The 18739-nt window shown below is 41.1% G+C and overlaps 1 protein-coding gene across 2 annotated transcripts in view; it reads right to left on the reverse strand.

The window, feature by feature from the left end:
* Window positions 1-845: 845 nt before the first annotated feature.
* negr1 (neuronal growth regulator 1) overlaps window positions 846-18739 on the reverse strand; it is a 169210-nt gene continuing 151316 nt past the window's right edge. For both annotated transcript variants that reach the window (XM_074667973.1, XM_074667974.1), the window contains one exon: window positions 846-3882. In XM_074667973.1, the coding sequence (XP_074524074.1) occupies window positions 3782-3882 (101 nt within the window). In that variant the 3' untranslated portion in view covers window positions 846-3781. The remainder of the gene's footprint in view (window positions 3883-18739) is intronic.

Below are 18739 nucleotides of genomic sequence, written 5' to 3' on the forward strand. Positions count from 1 at the left end.
GATCTTGTAACCCCAAAACAAAACAAAACAAAACAATAAATTAAATTTGTGGTCTTGTAACAAAAAGTAAACAACATGAAACAAACTCTTAATTATGTCACACAAGGTCAGCTTAAGATATTGTGTAGCATCATTTTAAAATGATTAAAGTGATTTATTTTTTTAGTATGTGATGTTTCTCTTAGTTTGATCTAAGAATTTTTGAGTTTATCTGTCAGCTGTAGTCACTAACCTGCTGTGAATTGATTGGTTTTGTAACCAAACAGTAAAATACTTTTGTTGCTCATTTTGTTACTCAGCTGAGAAAATATATGTGCTCATTTCCCTTTGTCTGAGAAAGAAATTCCTTAAACTGCATTTCTTTTCATGGCCAGCAGAGGGAGACTGGAGCGGCTGCAAAGACAGGCCAAACTAGAGTTGTCTATGGCATCATGATCATGCGTTGCAATTGAATCTTTTCCTTATTAGACATTTTCATAATTAACTAATAGTCTGAATTTCTAATTTTAAAGCCTCTTGTGTAAAGCCTGAGATTAATTTGTATAAAATAGAGAATGTTCAGATGTTGATGCGTGGTATGCTAAAGGGCAAACTTGGGATTTTTTATTTTTTATTTTGGAGAGGCAGCAAATGGGAAAATAATAGGTCAGAAAGCAGTCTCAAATCAGAGGGTGAAGTCTGATGGCGTCCACTTTGTTTTGTACAGCTATTGGTGAGATCAATCTGTACGGATGAACAAGGATAAATGGAGTCATGGAGGTTTTAGTATCTTTTGAAAGACATTGTTGAACCCCTGCCCCAGACATAACACTAACCCCTTTGATTGCTCATTGAGTCAGATAAGGTTTATATTGTAACATGAAGACTTTTATTGCAAATAATAGTGTTTGATAAAAGGGACTTGTTAATTCCATTATTGAAAATAATCAACATCCAGTACATTTCATATGGAATATTAGCATGGTCTTAACTGCTCAGACAAGCAACCAACATGAATCCAGACTGTCACCAAAGTGCCACAAAAATGATCATGACTCAGCAGTTTTTTTTTTTTTTTTAAGTTAATCAGCAAAGTTGGTCGAAAGAAATCACAAACAAACATAGCCTGGTGGTCTGTAGGAGGTATGTATTTTTAGACCAGCTGTTAGAACCAAACATTTGGCTCCATTCATAAAAAGTATGAATATTTGTAAAATGGCCACCTCAAAAAACACAGGTTAACTTTGACATGCAGCACAACCATACTCTCTGCACATCGTCAAACACGCAAGTGTGTGAAAACTAGGACTACACACTGGCTCTAAAGATCAAAAGGTATCCTATTTTCTCCAAATATACACACATCGATTCTGATCTATAATACTGTTATATTGGTTCACACCCTCTCTGTTTCAAAAAGTAGGTAATTTGATTGCAAACATTGTTCTTTTTAATGTACTCATCCGACAAAAAATCAACAACAGTTATGGCATCTAAATGAACCCGACAACATTATAAACTATGCCATAACTGTGTCCCATTCAAATAAATGTCACATATCCAGTTTTACATGTTTCAAATCTATTTTTTATACATTGTTTCATAAAGGAAGAGAATAAATATACTTTGACCCATTTCAGTATACCTTAACATTTAAACAAGATCATACGGTGCAGTATTTTCATAATTTGTAAAACAAGCTGAGAACAACTTCAGTACAAACAATAAAAGAAAAGAAAAAAAAACTTCAGCAGACTTTAAAACAAATCATCACCAAACGTAAAAGTTCTAACAGTGTTTGTGCTTTAAGTCTTTTAACTGCGATGGCTATTTCTCTACAGGTTTGCAGTTACAAGTTCACTCATGTGAAAATACTGTGTGAACTCGGGTACTCTCCAGGATACCCTTGTTTCGGGGGGCAAAATGAAACACAATTCAAATCTTAACAAGACCTGCAAATATGTTAACCTGAACGACAAATACTGCATTTTCAGCTGATGCAACTGGCTTTTCTCAGAATACCTGTGAGAGCTGAATGTGGAGAACAATTTTGTTTGCACTGAGCAGAATTGAAAAGATAAGTCAGCTACTGGATCATGGACATTCAATAATCTGAAATATGTCAAACAAATGAGTGGTACTGATTGATAGCTTCTAGAAGTTTCCCTTTAAAGGAGCATCATTTAATGTCTATGGTTCTATTAAGGCATTACAGTACAGTGTCTGTGATTTCAGGGTGGGTTGAAGGTATCGGAGAATGAATGTTCAGAATGTAAAGCATGACGACTTTGTTTCTGATCAAAGGTTGATATTTGTGAGTAAAAACCATGTTTACCTCAATGAAACAGCATCATGCTTTAATTTATTCTCTACTACTCTTGATGTGCACTGGCCCTGTGGACACTGATTAGCTTTTTGATTTAGCACCGTAGGCCATGGATGTTGTGATGAGCATGTTCATAGGCTTTCATTTGTGTTCTCATTATTAACACAAGATTCAGATACGAGTTGAAACATGTTCTATTATCATACTTTTATCAAACATGTTGGCTAATTCTCCAGATATTCTAACAGCCTTTGTCTCTCTGTATAACCTCCATATGTTTATTGGGTACAGCGAAAATAGATATATATATTTACTTAGGATATAAGAGACTTCAAAGTAAGAAATAAAATGTTGTGCTGCAGAATACTGCTTTCCCAGAATCTGTCCTCTGAAGAGTACCAAGCCAAAGGTTGAAGCCAAACCTTGAAGAGGCCAACAGTGTGCAGCTGTGAGGATGATACAGCAAAACTCTCCGGCTCAGATGTTCACTGGAAGTGACACATTTCAAACTGCATCTTTAAGGTTGAAACTTGTCTTCTCAACAGCAACTGTGTTTGCAACATTCATGAATGTTTAAAATATGGATATACACTGTAGTATTTATATTCTCAAGAAAATGTAAACATAGGGCAGCGATGTTCCTCCCTTCATACTGTACAGAGTCATGAGCTGTGTTAATGTAGTAGACGGATGAGAAAAAGCTGGTCCCACTTCAAAACAAAAGCCTACACTATATTAAAATATAAAGATACAATACAGTTTACTTTGCTACTTTGACGGCTGCCTGATCAAATGTGTTTGGCAGGCATAGTAACTGAAGGACCCATTTCAGAATACAACAAAGCACACCTTCAACACTGTTCATCCATCTACTTGAGTACTTATGACAACAAAGGTCCTTAAAAAGCCCCGCCTTTTTTCTTCTTTTTTTTTTTTTCCTTTATTTTTTAAGCACACTCCATAATCAGAATTTGAGCTATTAGGAATCTAAATGTCTTTCCTTTAGTTCAACAACCCATAATACATTCAATACAACATTGGTATGGTTATTCTGTGTACTGAGAGACTTGGCACAATTCCTTTTTTTTAGCCATGTACAAAAATGGATGAAAATGTCAATTTTGCGCCATTGCCTCCATGAGAAAGAGGCGTGGAAGTAATTTGTTTTTGGGGGCTTCGATATGATTGGAGGTGGGGAAGGGCAGGAGGTTAGCACTGATCACGAGGTGTTCAATCCATCAGAAAAGAAAGAAAATAATAATTATAATAACAATAATAAAAAAAAATATAGTATTTACATGACAGAATATTCACCAAAAAAGCAAAGAAAAAAAAACTTCCCCACACAAAGTAACGCTGATTTTGTTCCCCTAACGGCTTTTCAACAAACTGTACCAGATGTGATTCCAGCCATCAGCAGTGTCAAAAAGGACTCATAAATGCTCTCGACAGTCATTGTGTCCGCACTGGCCTTCGCTAGTACACGCTGATGAAGGAGGAGAGGGCCAGGACCAGGTACCGGCAGGCCAGCGGGACGTACGCACTTCCTGTGCTCCCATAGGGTGCAGTGTTGGGCGCTGTGGGCAGGAAACAAGAGAGGCTCTGATTAGTTGTGATTGCACTTTCAATCTGCAGCACCGTCATTTGCTATGTGTGGCGCTTTCAAATGAGTCTGTAAAAACTGCAATTACTGTACCACCGCTGCTGTTTCGAGTTTTTTTGGAACTGAAATCAGTATTTCACCACACTGAAGCTGCTCTTTACTGTAAACAGTGGTAAATGTAGTATTGAGATGCAGGCGACCAACAGCTCAACATAACACAACATCTCATTGAAGGAAAGACAAACAGAAGTATTTAAAAAAAAACAACAAACTTTTAACGTCAAGTTTAAAATAGTTAAAGAAGAGGAAATTTGACCCAACTATGTGTATAATATTTATATAACAGATTTACATAGCTTATTCTACCCTGAAAGTTTTGTCCAGTGGTTTACAGCACAAACGTTTTTGTTTTTACCTCTCTGGCCATTCTACAGCCCTATGAATCAAACTATGAGTGAAGCTCATGTGGGATCTCTGGCCTTTGAGGAACAGTTAAATAAATAGATTGGTTATTTTGACAAGAGACCCCACTGGACACAACTCTAAATGGAATAAATCACAAGTTAAACATTGACACTCGAAACAATTGCATCAATATTAAATCATGTTTTGTTCAACAGGCTGCTGATCCATCCAAGCTGAAAAGCTTATTTCTCTTAAATCTTAAGGGCCCTGGAGCTTTGTGGTCTGCACACTACCCCAGCAGTACATACTGATTCAGCATGACTTCAGTATGCAGTACGCCATATATAAACAATAGCAGGATGTCACACTGATTCATAACAAAAACCTCAGGATGCAGCTAACCAGTCATATTGCATGTCCTACAATGCATGGCGCAAATGTTATTGTTCTTTTGTCCAGCATGTTGTGTGGCACTCAGTTTAAGGTGCACTACTGCCACCTGTTGAGTCACCAGTACAACTACAATACTACAAAGCTAACATTTAACGGTCTGTTAGATTAACATTTACGTAATACGACAGAAACACTGATGAATCTTGTCGTCAGAGGTGATACTGATCTCACAGTTAACTGTGGAAAATCATTTAATTTCATCTCATCAACTTTAAAATCATACGTAAATGCTGAAGAAGCGGTTTTGCGTACAGCTACAATCTACAATCTAAAGTAGTACGTAAAAAGTGGTTTGGAAATCAGCCTTTGTGATTGTGATAGAAATAAGTGGGTGGAATTATTTACAACACATTTCTTTACTAATTAGAAAAACTGAAAACATATATAACATAATGCCAGATCTTTAATCGAAAAATAACCTGTTTTAACATTATATCTAAAAGTGAAGTAAAAGGACAAAATTAAAATCAAAAATGAAAAGGACAAGCTGGATTAAGCAGAATTAAACTCTCCAATTGATGTGCAGGTACCTCTTGTTGTACACAGATTTTGTATTTAATTAAAAGCACTGCTGAAAAGGTTACAGTGTCACTTATTGCACTTTTATTAAAGATACTAGAGAAGAAGAAAGAGAATATAGAATAAGGAGAGAGCAGCTCGAGCTCCTCTTCACATTCTTCTGGAAGGCGGCTTGTTGTGTGCTGTTTGTGTTTCTCTGAGCAGCAGACAGCCACAGTAATATGAACAGGTGTCTCTGGAGAGCTGCGTCAGGCGGGCAGGGAGGGAGAGGGCAGCCTTTCATTTGGAAGGGCTACTCAGCCACGAGACACACACACACACACACACACGCGCACGCACACACACACACGGGCACTAGTGGCTTAATAAAGCACACCTCGCAGTTACAAACATCCTCTCCCCTTCGCACACACCCATACACACACACACACATGCACACCTATCCTTGCTTGTCCAGGTCACATGCAACCCTGAACACGCACTTCTACTCACACACACACACTGCACAGCAAGGCAGTGCAAACAGGCTCTGCTCTACCAGGGGAAATCATGTGGTGCACAGTCCATATCAGCAGGGTGCCTCTATTTACACGGCCATGTAATTAGTTCACAGTGTAACTCCTATGATGTGGACCTCACGTTGCACAACTGGCAAAGCAAACAAACTACATAACCACGCGTGCATTGCACATGAAAAGTCCTTTTCTCAGTCTGCCTGGTGTCAGAGTCGTCTCCAAGTTGCACATCGTTATCCCACTGTGCAGTGCTCATTGTTGGCCGTGTGTTTATTCGACAAGAACTGGAGCTGGGAGTCATTAGAGTGGCATATGGCTGTTGGTGTGTAAGAATAAACACAATGGTGCAGGGATTGATCTCTTTTGCCACCATAATAGCTTGTTGGTGGTAATTTATGAGATGCCAGAGAGAACGGTGGAGAGTGGAAGAAAAAGGGACTCACATCCCATTATCACCTGACACAGTGCTGCTTTTACCTGATACCTTTAAGAATTATTTGTCACTACTGAAGCTGTTTACCTATTAGAATGAAAACTAAAGCTTCACTGGCAGTAAAAAAAGGAGAAGAAGTGAAAAGAGGAGCACAAATGAGTGCAAATTTGGCTGATGTGTGTGTTAGCTGCGCTGCTGGCCTGTGTGAACTGCCTAACCCCCACCTCCTCCTCCTCCTCCTCTTCTTCTTCTTCTGCCTCTTTTCTATCTTTGTCTCCCCGTTCTACCTCATTCTCTTCCTTTGTATCCCTCCCCTCACTCTCCCTCTCTCTTTTTCTCTTCTCCTATCCAAAGTACAGGATAATGACACAGTTTTTCCCGGGCTGTGAGAGAGTGAGAGCGAGCCGAGAAACGGTAACCATGGCAACAGCTCCTGTCCTGCTCAGCCGGCCCACTGATGCTGGAGCCTGAGTGCGCAGCATTGTGCTCGCGGAATCATTTTCTGTGTGTGTGCGTGTGTGCGCGTGTATAAGTGTGTGTGTGTGTGTGTGTGTGTGTGTGTGTGGTGGGTGGGGAATAGGCAGATGTCACTATTCCACTTGTTCGGTTTCTGGTGTGATCAGTGTCAGTGTAAACTCTGGCCCAGAAAATGCTGCAGTAATCACATTAATATCTTCACAACTGCTTTTTCATGCAGCAGCCCTGGGAGGTAATTACTGGATCTGTGCTCTGACTAATGTTGACTGGGCTGGAGAGTGTAACAAAAGACCCCTCAGTGTTAAGTGGAGTTGGATTAGGGGATGGGTGGTATTAGTCGAGGCCTGCCCACTCACAGAGTTTGATTTTTGGGCTTGTTTAACCTCTCCATGTGTCACTGTGAAAAGCAGGGCCCTCCATTGTTTTGACTGTGTGGGCTGCAACTTGCCATTTTAATTAACTCTCCAACCAGCCCGCAACGCCATTACTCTGCTTATTAACATGAAGGGAACAGAAGGGGAAAGACATGGAAAGGGAAGACAGATTTGGTGGAGAGAAGAAGGGTGAATCAAAGTGAAGAGAGCTTGGAGAGAAGAAAAAAAAAAAGACAGTGATTGAAAGAGGCGCGAGAGCGACGCAGCAGCAGCAGCGGGCAGAACAGAGGAGGAGTAGTAATGGGTAGGTGTTGGGGGGGAGTTGTGACTGAGCTCTACCTCTTTGGGGTTTGAATTTAATTGCCATGTACATCAGCACGGCGCTACAATGAAGTACCAGAATCCCAGACAATATATCATAGAGAAACCAACAGTGTCAAGACGCTGGGAAGACAAGCAGCGCTCCAAAGGGAGAGGAGTGGTAGAGATAAGTGGAGATGAAAGCGATACGCTTCAATTACTGTTTTGCAAGCGGATTGAAATGAAAAAAGCAGAGCCCTCCCCAGCTCGAGCGAGAGTCATATGAAAATAACAATCCCTAGATCTCTTCTCTGACTCTGGACTGAAGCCATCTGCTCTAAATAGTGTTCTGGGAGTAAGTGCCACACTCTCTGTCTCACTTCTCTTTCCTTTTCCCTCCAAAACCTCCATCAGTAGCTTTGTCAACAGCATATCATATGCACAACAAATCCTAAGGTCCTGAACTTCAGACACTATTGACACAAATAATGAATCAGGATGGAATATGCAGCAGTGACACTCAAGTCAGGGTTTGTGTGGAGTGCCATCTCGAGTGTTGTGAACTGTACTGTAATTCACTGAACATCATCATTCATTAGGTAATAGTTTGAGCTCCTCTCCCTCCCTCCTGCCAGCCCTCAAACTGTCTCCCACGCCAGCTTTGAGGAAATCTCTTCGGAAATCCCAATCCTATATGCCCCAGCTTTAACGTTTACACATATTCCTTAATGCACATGTGAGGCGAGGAGAGCACATCAACCTTTTTGTGTTGTATTGAGTGTCCAATTCATTCACTTGTCGTTCAGGGGATTATTCATCCCTTGAGTTGGTCACATCTTCCGAGCAGGCTGTCACGAGTAGCACATGCAGACGGCGGCAGCCAGCCAGGCAGCATCCCAATCCCCCTGAGGACGCAGCTTCAGAGATGTGCTCCTCCAGGCTGGGGGGAGGGGTGTGAGGGAGGGGTTTGGTGTCCTTGACCATCAATCAGTGGCCTCTGGTCCTTCCCTCTGCCACTCCCCAGAGAGAGCCAGCATGAGACACTCCTGAGCCAGAACTGATCCTGTACACACCACGCTGTAAATCGGGCTAAATCCCTCTACATGCAAGGTTCACGCCAACCTCTGAGGGTGTCTGTAACTCAGCACTGCAAAAAGCAGTTTTTTGGGGGGCCTGTGTTCGGTGAGGAGTCTAAATGGAGCATTACACAATGCTTGTGACATCTGACGGGGATGCTGCGCTTTTAAAAAGGGCTTGCTTCGCTTTATCGGCTTTTAAGTACGTACACACTGTGAGCGTGCAAACACTTCAGCGATGAAGACATTTTCCATGCTTCACCTCACTTCAATCCACTGACAGTGAAATTCACTCGTCCCCTCCACCATTCATCTCCTACCCTCTTGCCAGTAGCAGTCAGCCATATTGAAATGGAGCAAAACTGACTCGCCAACACATCATCTTTTACACATTTCAAGCAAAACGTGAACATACTGGTCTCTCACAATGATCATCACACACTCCTTCTCCATGGGTTCCATCGCACACACACTCACACACCTTCAAGCTCATTAGCCCCGCCAATCGTTTGCACTAGTGGGACTAATGAAAAGCCTCCATTAATAAGATGGCCTTCAGAGATCGTTTTTGCCTCCCTGTGCTGCTATCCTCACCCCACCCATCACTTCTCCCCTCCCCCGCTGCACATCCTGGTACCTGCCGGTTATCAACACCCCGCAGAATGCCTTTTTGGCGCTGTAGCCCAGGCTCTAAAAGCTCCTCTCAGCGTCAGGATCTAAGTGGGGAGCAAGTGCGCAAGAGAGACGGGTCACCTGATAGCTTACTGACTGAGCTAGGGGTTCTCGATTGCAAGGCAGGCTTCGGCCTTCAGTTTGACTTAATCAACGCCTCTGTGGGGAATCCGGACACATAAGAGAGTCCTCAGCACAGCGGGAGCTGGAGGACGGAATCCCAACAGAGAAGACATTTCTGACATTCTCTGCACAGATACTGTTCCCTTTCATTATTAATCTAGACTTCTCACATCTCTTTCTCCTTCTTCTCCATCTCCAACAGGAAGTAAACGTGCATTTTTATATCTGAACAGAAAATAGAAGTAATGAGTCTGGCCACTGGAAGAAAATCCAAAATTCAGAGTGACCTTTAACGTATGTTTATTGCTCCTATCAATTCAAGGACATGCTTTATGCAGGATATCAATGAGCTTGCAAATGATGTACTTTATATGCACGCCTGATGGACAAATCTCCGGTTTTAAAATGTTTTATGAATTTCCCTGTATTGCTTTTTTCCCCTCCTCTTCTAAATTTAGAGGGTAAATCCACATCAGCACGTTCTGGGAATAAACAAAAAAAGAAACGCAGACTGCTGTACAGTGTGGATTGATACTTTAGGCGAGCACTTTTTAATCACAGCACTTCCAAAAGCATAATTACTCCATGACTTTGGCTGCTCGCTCTAAATCTGTTTAATGTTAGAGGCTTAATAAAATGCACAGGGACGCAAACAAATGGAGTCAGCATGTAGCCTCCCTTTCCCCGTCTCTCTCTGTCTCTATAACAATCTCCCCTCTCATATGTAGGTCCCTCACTCCCTCTATCTTTAATAATTCCCATGCCCCCTTGTCTCTCCCTCACTTTTTAATGCTTATCAGAGGTTTATTTCTGTGCAAGCCCTGCTGCAAGCCCAAGGATTTCGCTGAGTCAGCAGCTGCTTGACTACTGCGTCCCTCAGTGACGACAGCGACAATCTGGCCGGTTGTGAGGAATGCTGAAGACAAACTGAAGCTACTCGGGTCTCCATGAGCTGCCGCCATCAATACAGCATTGGATAACATCTGATCTCCAACCAGGAGGCAACCCTCTCTTCCTGCCCCCTCTGATCCAGCCGTCTCCTTTGCCCGTAGCCTCCCAAAATAGCAATTCCCCGCTGTTATGTATGTGGGATTATGATAAGACGGCTCTCTTTTATCAATTTCCATTATGGGGCTGATAACACAGCAGGCTTGAATGTGGAGGGTTAAGTGCATTTTCCTCTTGATGGATAAGAGATAAGTCTATCAGTGAAGACTGTCTGGTTATCACAGTTCACCTGGGGCTAGTCAAACCTGACTGGAATTCCTCTTTGCACGAGCTGCAGCCGGATTGTGCTCAGACAGCCGTACTGTATGCACAGCAATCCATATTTTTTCCTCATATTTACCCACCCTGAGCTGTTAATTGATTTCTCTCAGATCAATCCGGTGGTTTACAGAAATTGTTGGACCAAAAAGGGCCAAATCAATCGCCAAGTGATTAGCATGTGCAGTGGATTATTTCTAGATGAGACTGTGTAAGGGAATGCACAATTCAATGGAGGCACACACCATATGTTCACGTTAATTATTGCAGGCTCAAAGTCTGCCTTAGATGGTGTCCGCCCATAGGCTGTGTGAGTGTCACACATGAAATATTCCTTTATTATGCCAAGACAGGACCTGAGGCGGTGAATGCACCCCAGTCTCTGCTCCCCACCTTGTCGCTGAGTGCCTGCGGGAGGTTCAGATGAAAGCTTTACTGTCCTGAAGTGAGCCCCGCTGATTCAGAAACAGATTTTTTTTGCAGCAGCACAGAGACAGTACAAGCACTTCCTTTCAAAAACACATTACTAAACTGAGTGCTCTGTGAATACCTTCCTGTCTAATTTACACACTGTGGAATCTGTTAAGTAGTTAACATCTCAAGGTCTCAGAACTGAAAATAAACATTGACAACCTTCAAGCATCTCCTCCTACGTGTCTGCTGCAGTTACATGGACATTAGAAATACAAAGCAAAACTCAAAATAACCAGTGCTACTCAAATGACCCTCCAGAATGAGAATCAACAAATGCAGATCAGGATTCTGTTCTATCCTGGCCTTGGTTTGGTGCTAAATGTTGGATACTCAGCATTCTACATCTTCTCTATCTGTTTTAGCAGCCCAAGAAAGCAACGACTGACCATTGCATTTGTTGTTGATTGTCACAATTAATGCTGATAAGTCAATCAAACCTTATACAAGCATTGGTATAAATAAGGGACTGATATGGGGATACTCAATCAGAAGCTGAGAGGGCAGACACAGAAGGAGGGAATAAGTGTGTCAGATAAATGTTTGATATTGTGCCCTGAAATAAAAGTGAAAACAGACCTTTACAGTAAGAGTGGGCTGCTTTGCTTTATCCCCATGGGCTGTTCAAACCAGTATCCCAGTTTTGACATAGTGGTGTATAGTGAGAGTCTTTTGAGCAATCCTAAATACTAAAATCTAGTCCAGGGATCTCAAACTCGTGCCATGGAGGGCCAAGAGGCTGCAGGTTTTCTCTCCAACCAAGAACTTCACCAGCTGATAGCACTGATTAGTCCCTGCTCTCTGCTTGAAGGTGAGGCAATCAGTGAGATCAGCTGGTGGAGTTTTTGGTTGGAAAGAAAACCTACAGCCTCTTGGCCCTCCATGGCACGAGTTTGAGATCCCTGATCTAGACTGACAATACAGAAAACGAATGAACTGGAGCCCAATAATATCCAACCATCTATCAGAGTCATGACACAACTATGCATTTGCCAATCAACATTTTCCACATTTTGTTCCAACATTAACACTTATTCACTGACCTAGGAGCTGCCTGAGATATTTCTGACAGGGCAAACTTGAGCTCACTGCTCCAATTTAACAAGAGGAAATGTTAAAGTGGGAAATAATGAGAAAAGCTGTTAAATTTTTAATTTGTGTGAAGGTTGTTGGACAGATATATTTGGTTGTACTCCACACACCGGTACACTAAACTTCATGAATTAATTTAACAAAATGGAAAACTAACTTTAGTTTGCCTGTTTATAATCATTATTAGTATTGTCAGTTCTGAGTAAGATCCACTGAATGAAACTTTATCTTATTTAATAGTAATTTTCTGACTGCCAAATATAAGTACAACTATTTAAAGGGATAGTTCAGTTTTTTTGAAGTGGGGTTGAGCTCTAACTGGTCATGTGTCCTTCCGCGCAGCGCTAGTGCATTACTTTTTGATTTCAGTTCTTGTAGGCAGAGAAAATAGCCTTTGAATTTGGTACGGTCTCTCCCTGTTAGCGCCTATTTCCTCGTCACCATCGATTACAGTTTGTGTCTTACTGAGGGAGAGGAGACAACTTTCTACTGTATCTATTGTCCTTAGTGGTCACATAGAGCTCATACAACCCCACTTCAAAAAAACTGAACTATATACTTAAGATATATAATATGGAAATGCACTAATAATCAAATTTAGAAATGCAAATCTAGAAATGAATAGCACTGGTTGTATTTTTGACATTACTCTGTTTTGAAAACATAGCATTTTTTTGTTATGTAAAACCCTGAGCTGAAAAATAACAAGGAACTGCAGCTATCATTCAAATGTAGAGTAGTAAAATGAACACTTCAGAAAAATTGAAACACTTTTAGATTAGTCAAGTCAAGGTGTTCTGGTGCACCACAAAACGCTGCCAAATAAAAATGATGGGTGCATTTGAAAGTAAAGTGAGACACACATCCAATTTGAGTGCATTCCAGGCTGTCGATGACTGTTCAGGAGTGCTTGGGTTGTGTGCACTCTGTTCAGTGACAATAAATGTCTGTATGTTATGAATAAAAGGCAGGCAATATCACCCCAGTCTGAAATGTGTCAGAATCTAAAAAAAAGCCCTCAATCCGTATCTGCTCCTCCATCAAAATCCCCAACTACCACCCACCTTACTCCAAATCCACACAAGCCTTCCCTCTGTAGGCTTATCCTCTGTGTGCACTGACACCATCCATACGCAGCTTTCATGGCTGAAAAAAAAATACTACGACCACTGATGTGTCACATGCTCTTTCCTTTGATGTAGGACTGTGTTTGGTGGCTGCAGCCCCGACTCTTTGGCTCACCTTTATGTCCCTGTTTTTCCACATGAGGTCAAATATTATTGACTGGAATCACTGAAGGGGATAAGTCTGCATTTAATGACAAATTGGACCGGCAATTTGACCCCTGGTTCAACTCAGCTGGGTACCAGCAACTGCAAATATCAATACACCTGTTAAAACACACACCTCCCTTTGTAGCTGAAAGCACAGCGGATGGATTTACATTAGCATATAGTATTCATCTTCCAGCTGACTCACTTCTCTGTGACAGTGAATGTGAGCACAGGAAATGTCACTTCGATTATACTACATTCATACCATTAAAGGCAATTATGGCAGGATGTTAAGGGTCACACAGTAGCCATAAAAAAGAGTTAACACCATCTGTCCAGAAAATAATGATGGAATTCATTAGCAGTGTTAAATTTTTTGTTTAATTGGTTAATAAGAACCGGATTACATTTACAGAGCTGCTCTATTAATGATAATACATCCTGTCTGATGTGTGAGGAGAAGCATAATCTGCACATTGTGCTGGTAACTTGCAGCTAATTCAATTCAACAGATCCATGTTGCACAGGACTCAAGCCCTCTGAGGCTCCACAAAGAAGAGCTCAAGGTAAGGAATCAGAGAACAACCGTTTGATTTGAATCTCCTTTCAATATAACAGAGTTCATCTCTCCGGTTGCAGTTGCTGGAAGCTATCAGTAAAGTTTGCAGATCATTTGCCTGACTCTTCAGGTTGTTTTTTTAATGCAACACCTGAAGAGGTTTATTGGTTTTTTGAAACATAAACTCAGCTTGCCTGCTGAAAAAAAGCTTTGAAAGATGAACTGAATGTGCACTCTCTCTTCACAGACAAAGAAAAAAAGGTTTAAAGGAAAGCTGCTTTCATATCAAAACGTGTGCAACAAACTGATAAGAAAAAAATCCACACAAATTAAAAACTGGATGTTAAAAAACAATAACTAAACTTGTTCAGTAAACAAGAATCCCTACATTTGAGACTGTCTACAGCAAACCTACAGTAAGAAAATGCAGAGATTATTTAAAGTGACAAACGACCCTCTGTTTCAGCCAGCTATTCTATGGTGATTCATGATGACTGTCTCCTGGTAGTCCAGTATTGTTTAGCTACATGTAGACTGTAATTGAATAATTTTTCACTTTGTAGACAGAATTAGTTAAACAAAATCCTTTAAAACCACATTTGAACAAGTCTGTGGACACCAACTCTTCTAGTTTAGAATCTGAACAATTAAAAGATCTTCTTTCACACTATTACATTCAACAAAGGACAAAGACCAACAAGGTGTTAGCATGTCACTCAGTTCTAAACCCTCAGAAAATAGAGTTTTTATGTTCAGAATATTCCTGTGAATCAGGGATAATGTAAAATATGAGGTAACAGAATAATAACAACGTAACAAGCTCTCCCACTTAGCATTACAAATTCCCAACATGAAGAGACGCTATTTTGCATTACCACTCCCTCATTGTGCATTTTACCTCCAGTTACCAGGCTACCAACTCAAGATACAGACAAGATGAAGTAAGAATTTCTTCGAAGATGGTGTTTCATTTCACTTTGGTTGTTTTTTCTTTCTCTGCTACTTTCACTATTATAGCTTATCTGATAGCTTCTTCTACTCACAACCAACAACACACAACGTCACTTGTGCTCTGGTTGAAAACAACCAAAACATCAACATACGGGCAGAGGAGGGGGTTGAGGCAGACACAGACACTGACACACAAGCATAGAGGCTCATAGGAGATGACTGAGCAGGATTATTCCTGTGAAAGTTGACAATCTATTTTTCATGAAAGATTTGCCTTTATTGTCATAAATCACACTAAACTTGACATTTCATGCATGTTAAATACCTCAACACAGCTTTCGGCACCCCTAATTCTGATCCAACCAACTGACGGAGTTCAAGACATCTCTATAAATAACTGCAAATCCCACACTACCTCTGTTACTGTGGTGTTAGTGTATGTTAACAGCATGCAACAGTTGTGATGTTGGATATCACTTGAACTGCTATGGATCAATGAGGTTTAACTGTTGAGGTCATGTGATGTTTGGGGCTACAGAGCCAGAATTCAATAAAGCCCCTTAGCTCACAGTTATGAATCACAAGCATTTAGAAATCATAATTAAGATAAACATCTGTTAGATATGGTGGCCCCCAAGGATCAGTGTTTGGTTCCCTTCTGTTCATCCTTTACATGCTCCCCTTCATACGTTGCTATGGACTACAATTCCAATGCTATGCAGATGATACCCAGGTCTACTTTTTCCAAAAGAACAATCACGTCTACCCTTCTTTCACCCCTCACAAACTGCCTCAATGCTACTAATTAATTAAAAAATAGTAGGCAAACAGCATTTTTTTCAAACCCAACTATTATAAATCTAACATCATTTATATTGGCCTCAATCCCTCCCATCCTTCCTGTAGCTGTTAAAGTTTGGTCAATGCCTCTTTCACCCGGCTCCTTATGTCAATTGTTTTTGCCCTGTTTACTAACCTCAACTTCTTTTCTCTGCTGTTGACTGCTAAGAGAAATTGAGTACCGTAATACAAGGATATTTTTTATACTGTTCACTTATTGGAAACCAATGTTTTTGCCACATTGTTATTGGTAAGAAGTAAAGAAGTAAAGTATGAATGAGTGAAGTATGAATGTGCTAGACTCTTTTCAGAGGGTTGACTTGATACAGTATATTTATCACTTCGGATTAATCACTATCAAGTATTTAACAGCTATAGATTAAATAGAAAGCTGGATACAAGACACTGTAGTCCTTTCCTGATTTAAATAAAAAACAAAAACAAAAAAACCCCAACAAACTAGATGCCAAATTAATGAGCAGAGTGTATGCTTCTGAATGCTTTTGCTGGTAAGATCAAATAAGATCAGGGTTTGATCTGGTATGAAATAAAGACAGGCATTTCTTGTAAATTTCAAATCCATTAATTATCTCAAAGTCTAAAAATAAACCCAATAACACACTGTTAAAGTCTAGTTCAGTGGCATAAATATTAAAGTAGAGCAAATGAGCTGCCATTGGAGTAGGGAATTTCCCTCTGATACTGATATGTTCGAGGATTGCTCACCGCTCTTGTTAGATGGCACATGAGCTTCTTTCCAGTCATTTTGGTGCTGTTTCATGTTGGGATGCAGATCTGTAGATGGGAGCCCAATGGGAGCCACCCACCATCGCTAAGATCTCCCCATGCTAGATGGCATTAGGAATAACAAATGTAAAGCAAAATGTTCTAATCCGCTCGTTCTCGTTTCAAATGTGCTCAGACGAAAGGCGCCTGGGATTCTTCAGTGCTAATTAACAGTGTCAGTGGTGACAGGACTTTGGCTTGTGAGGAGCTCAGCCAATTGATTGTTTCAAACAGCCGGAAGAAGGGACTCTGACAAAAAAAAGGGGGGCGTTTATCACATCAGAGGCCTTTGTGTATTGAGTCCCGAGATTATTTTGCCAAAGGCATCTCTGAGTGTGTTCATTGACCTTTCTTCTTCATTAGTGAATGTAAAGAGGGTGGATCCTTGTCAAAAGCCTTGAATAACTCATCAGCTGCAAGGCCAGGGGAATACTAAAGGGTTAATGGTTAATGTTTGGGGCCTCCCAGGCTTAATGGTGAAGCAGTTGCATTTCAGTGCCTGGGCTGCATGAGAGGATCTGAGGAGGGAAGTGAGATAGCGGAGAGCAGAGCACGATGCATGAAAGTGTTTGTGTGTGTGCATGAAGAGGAGTATCATTAACTGACAGCAATAACCCTCCAGCTATACGCCACTAATGCATGCATCACTACCCACACACACACACACGCCCAGACACACACCACCAAACAGCAGTGCACTGCTACTTTATGCATGTGTGTGTGTGCTAGCCTGTGCAACACCCTTCATTAGCATCTAGAAGCATGTATCACAAACAGAGAAACCAGCCCAACCTGCACTGAGAGCCTGTAGCAATAGCAGAGGGTCGGCTGCTCTAAAGAGGCCAAACATCTTGGAAATCGAGCCGATAAAGCTAACCTTATTTAACGGCCAGACATCCAAGCCATTTCCCCCAAAGAGAATGCCATTTCTGAATGTCATGACCTTTTCTAACCACGTTTAAAAACCTCCAAAGTCTTCAAGGTGTGGTTTGTCAATAAAAAGATTGTGAAGGCTCTGGTGGTAAACAGAGAGAAAAAGGCGATGCATATGCTCAGCTTTTAATGGCGGGTTTATTGTAGATACTGTCATCTGTTGTTAGGCTGATTGAGAGGTTTTTCCTCCAGCTCATGACAGTGATTGAAGTGGTGTGTGTTAGAGTGTGTTTGTGTGCGCGTGTGCAAGTCCACAAAGTTTTAATAGAATACATACGAGAGTAATGAAAAGAAAGAAGAAGCTTAGGGGTTACCTGTGAGTCTGTGGCGTGTGATTCAGTGTGTTTTGGTGCATAGAAAAGTGTGTGTCATCTGGAGGCTTATGGGCAGTGTAGACTGATTTAATGGCAGGGGGAAATTGTCGTAGCAGCTCTCTCTGTTCAGGCGTCTCAGAGATAATTGTCTGCCAGAGTAAAAACAACACTGTGCAGCAGCACTGCTGCACCAGGCGCAGAGTTCATCCTGAGAGGGCGGCGGGGCGACACTGAACACATCAAACTTGACAAAAGAAGTAAAGAAGGAATTAAAGAAAAGACGAGGGGAAGGTGTCTGGGGTGTGATTTGAGGAGACGCTGGACAATAAACTGTTCCATAAAAACAGTGTGTTTTGATCCTCACAATCAATAGCACAATGTTTTTGAAGGTGAAACAAGAGCAGGAAGTCAACAAGAGTCATTCAAAAATCTCTGCAGGAGCTGCAGAACTGCAGGAGTGAGACCTTCAATCGCATTTCCTCCTGTATGATCACGCATACAAAGCAGGAAGCAAATCCAGTTAGAGTTGTGCTGTTTGTTCCCAGGCTGATCTGATTAAGTCGAGATTGGAGTCTGTTTCACTCAAGGCCGCATGAAATACAAATAAGTAGCCAATACAGTCACATCTATGATGACTGACAGGTATTTCCATGCAGGTGTGGTTAGTGGGAGTTAAAGATCAATTGGTACGCAAGGTGAAGACAAAGTGAATGAACACTTTTGTTATGTTTGTCTACTTCTCTAGGATAAAGTGAGGCTGACGGCAATCAAGTACACATTACTGAATGGGTGTTGACACATTTCCTTGTTAGATGTGTTATATCTGCATTGTTTCAATGCAGATAAAACAGATCTTTACTGCGCTGTGGGTTGTATGGTTCTAAAAATAGAAAAAAAAAATCACCAGGAAAATCACCAGGAAATATTGTTTGTTCAGCATCAGGGTGCAAGGGTTCTTGAAGGGTTATTTTAGGAGTCACTGTATCTTTACCCCTCAG

The sequence above is a fragment of the Halichoeres trimaculatus genome, unplaced genomic scaffold (assembly GCF_033239565.1).
Source record: "Halichoeres trimaculatus isolate MK-OKI-2021-1 unplaced genomic scaffold, fHalTri1.1 fHalTri1_scaffold_4, whole genome shotgun sequence".
NCBI lineage: Eukaryota > Metazoa > Chordata > Actinopteri > Labriformes > Labridae > Halichoeres > Halichoeres trimaculatus.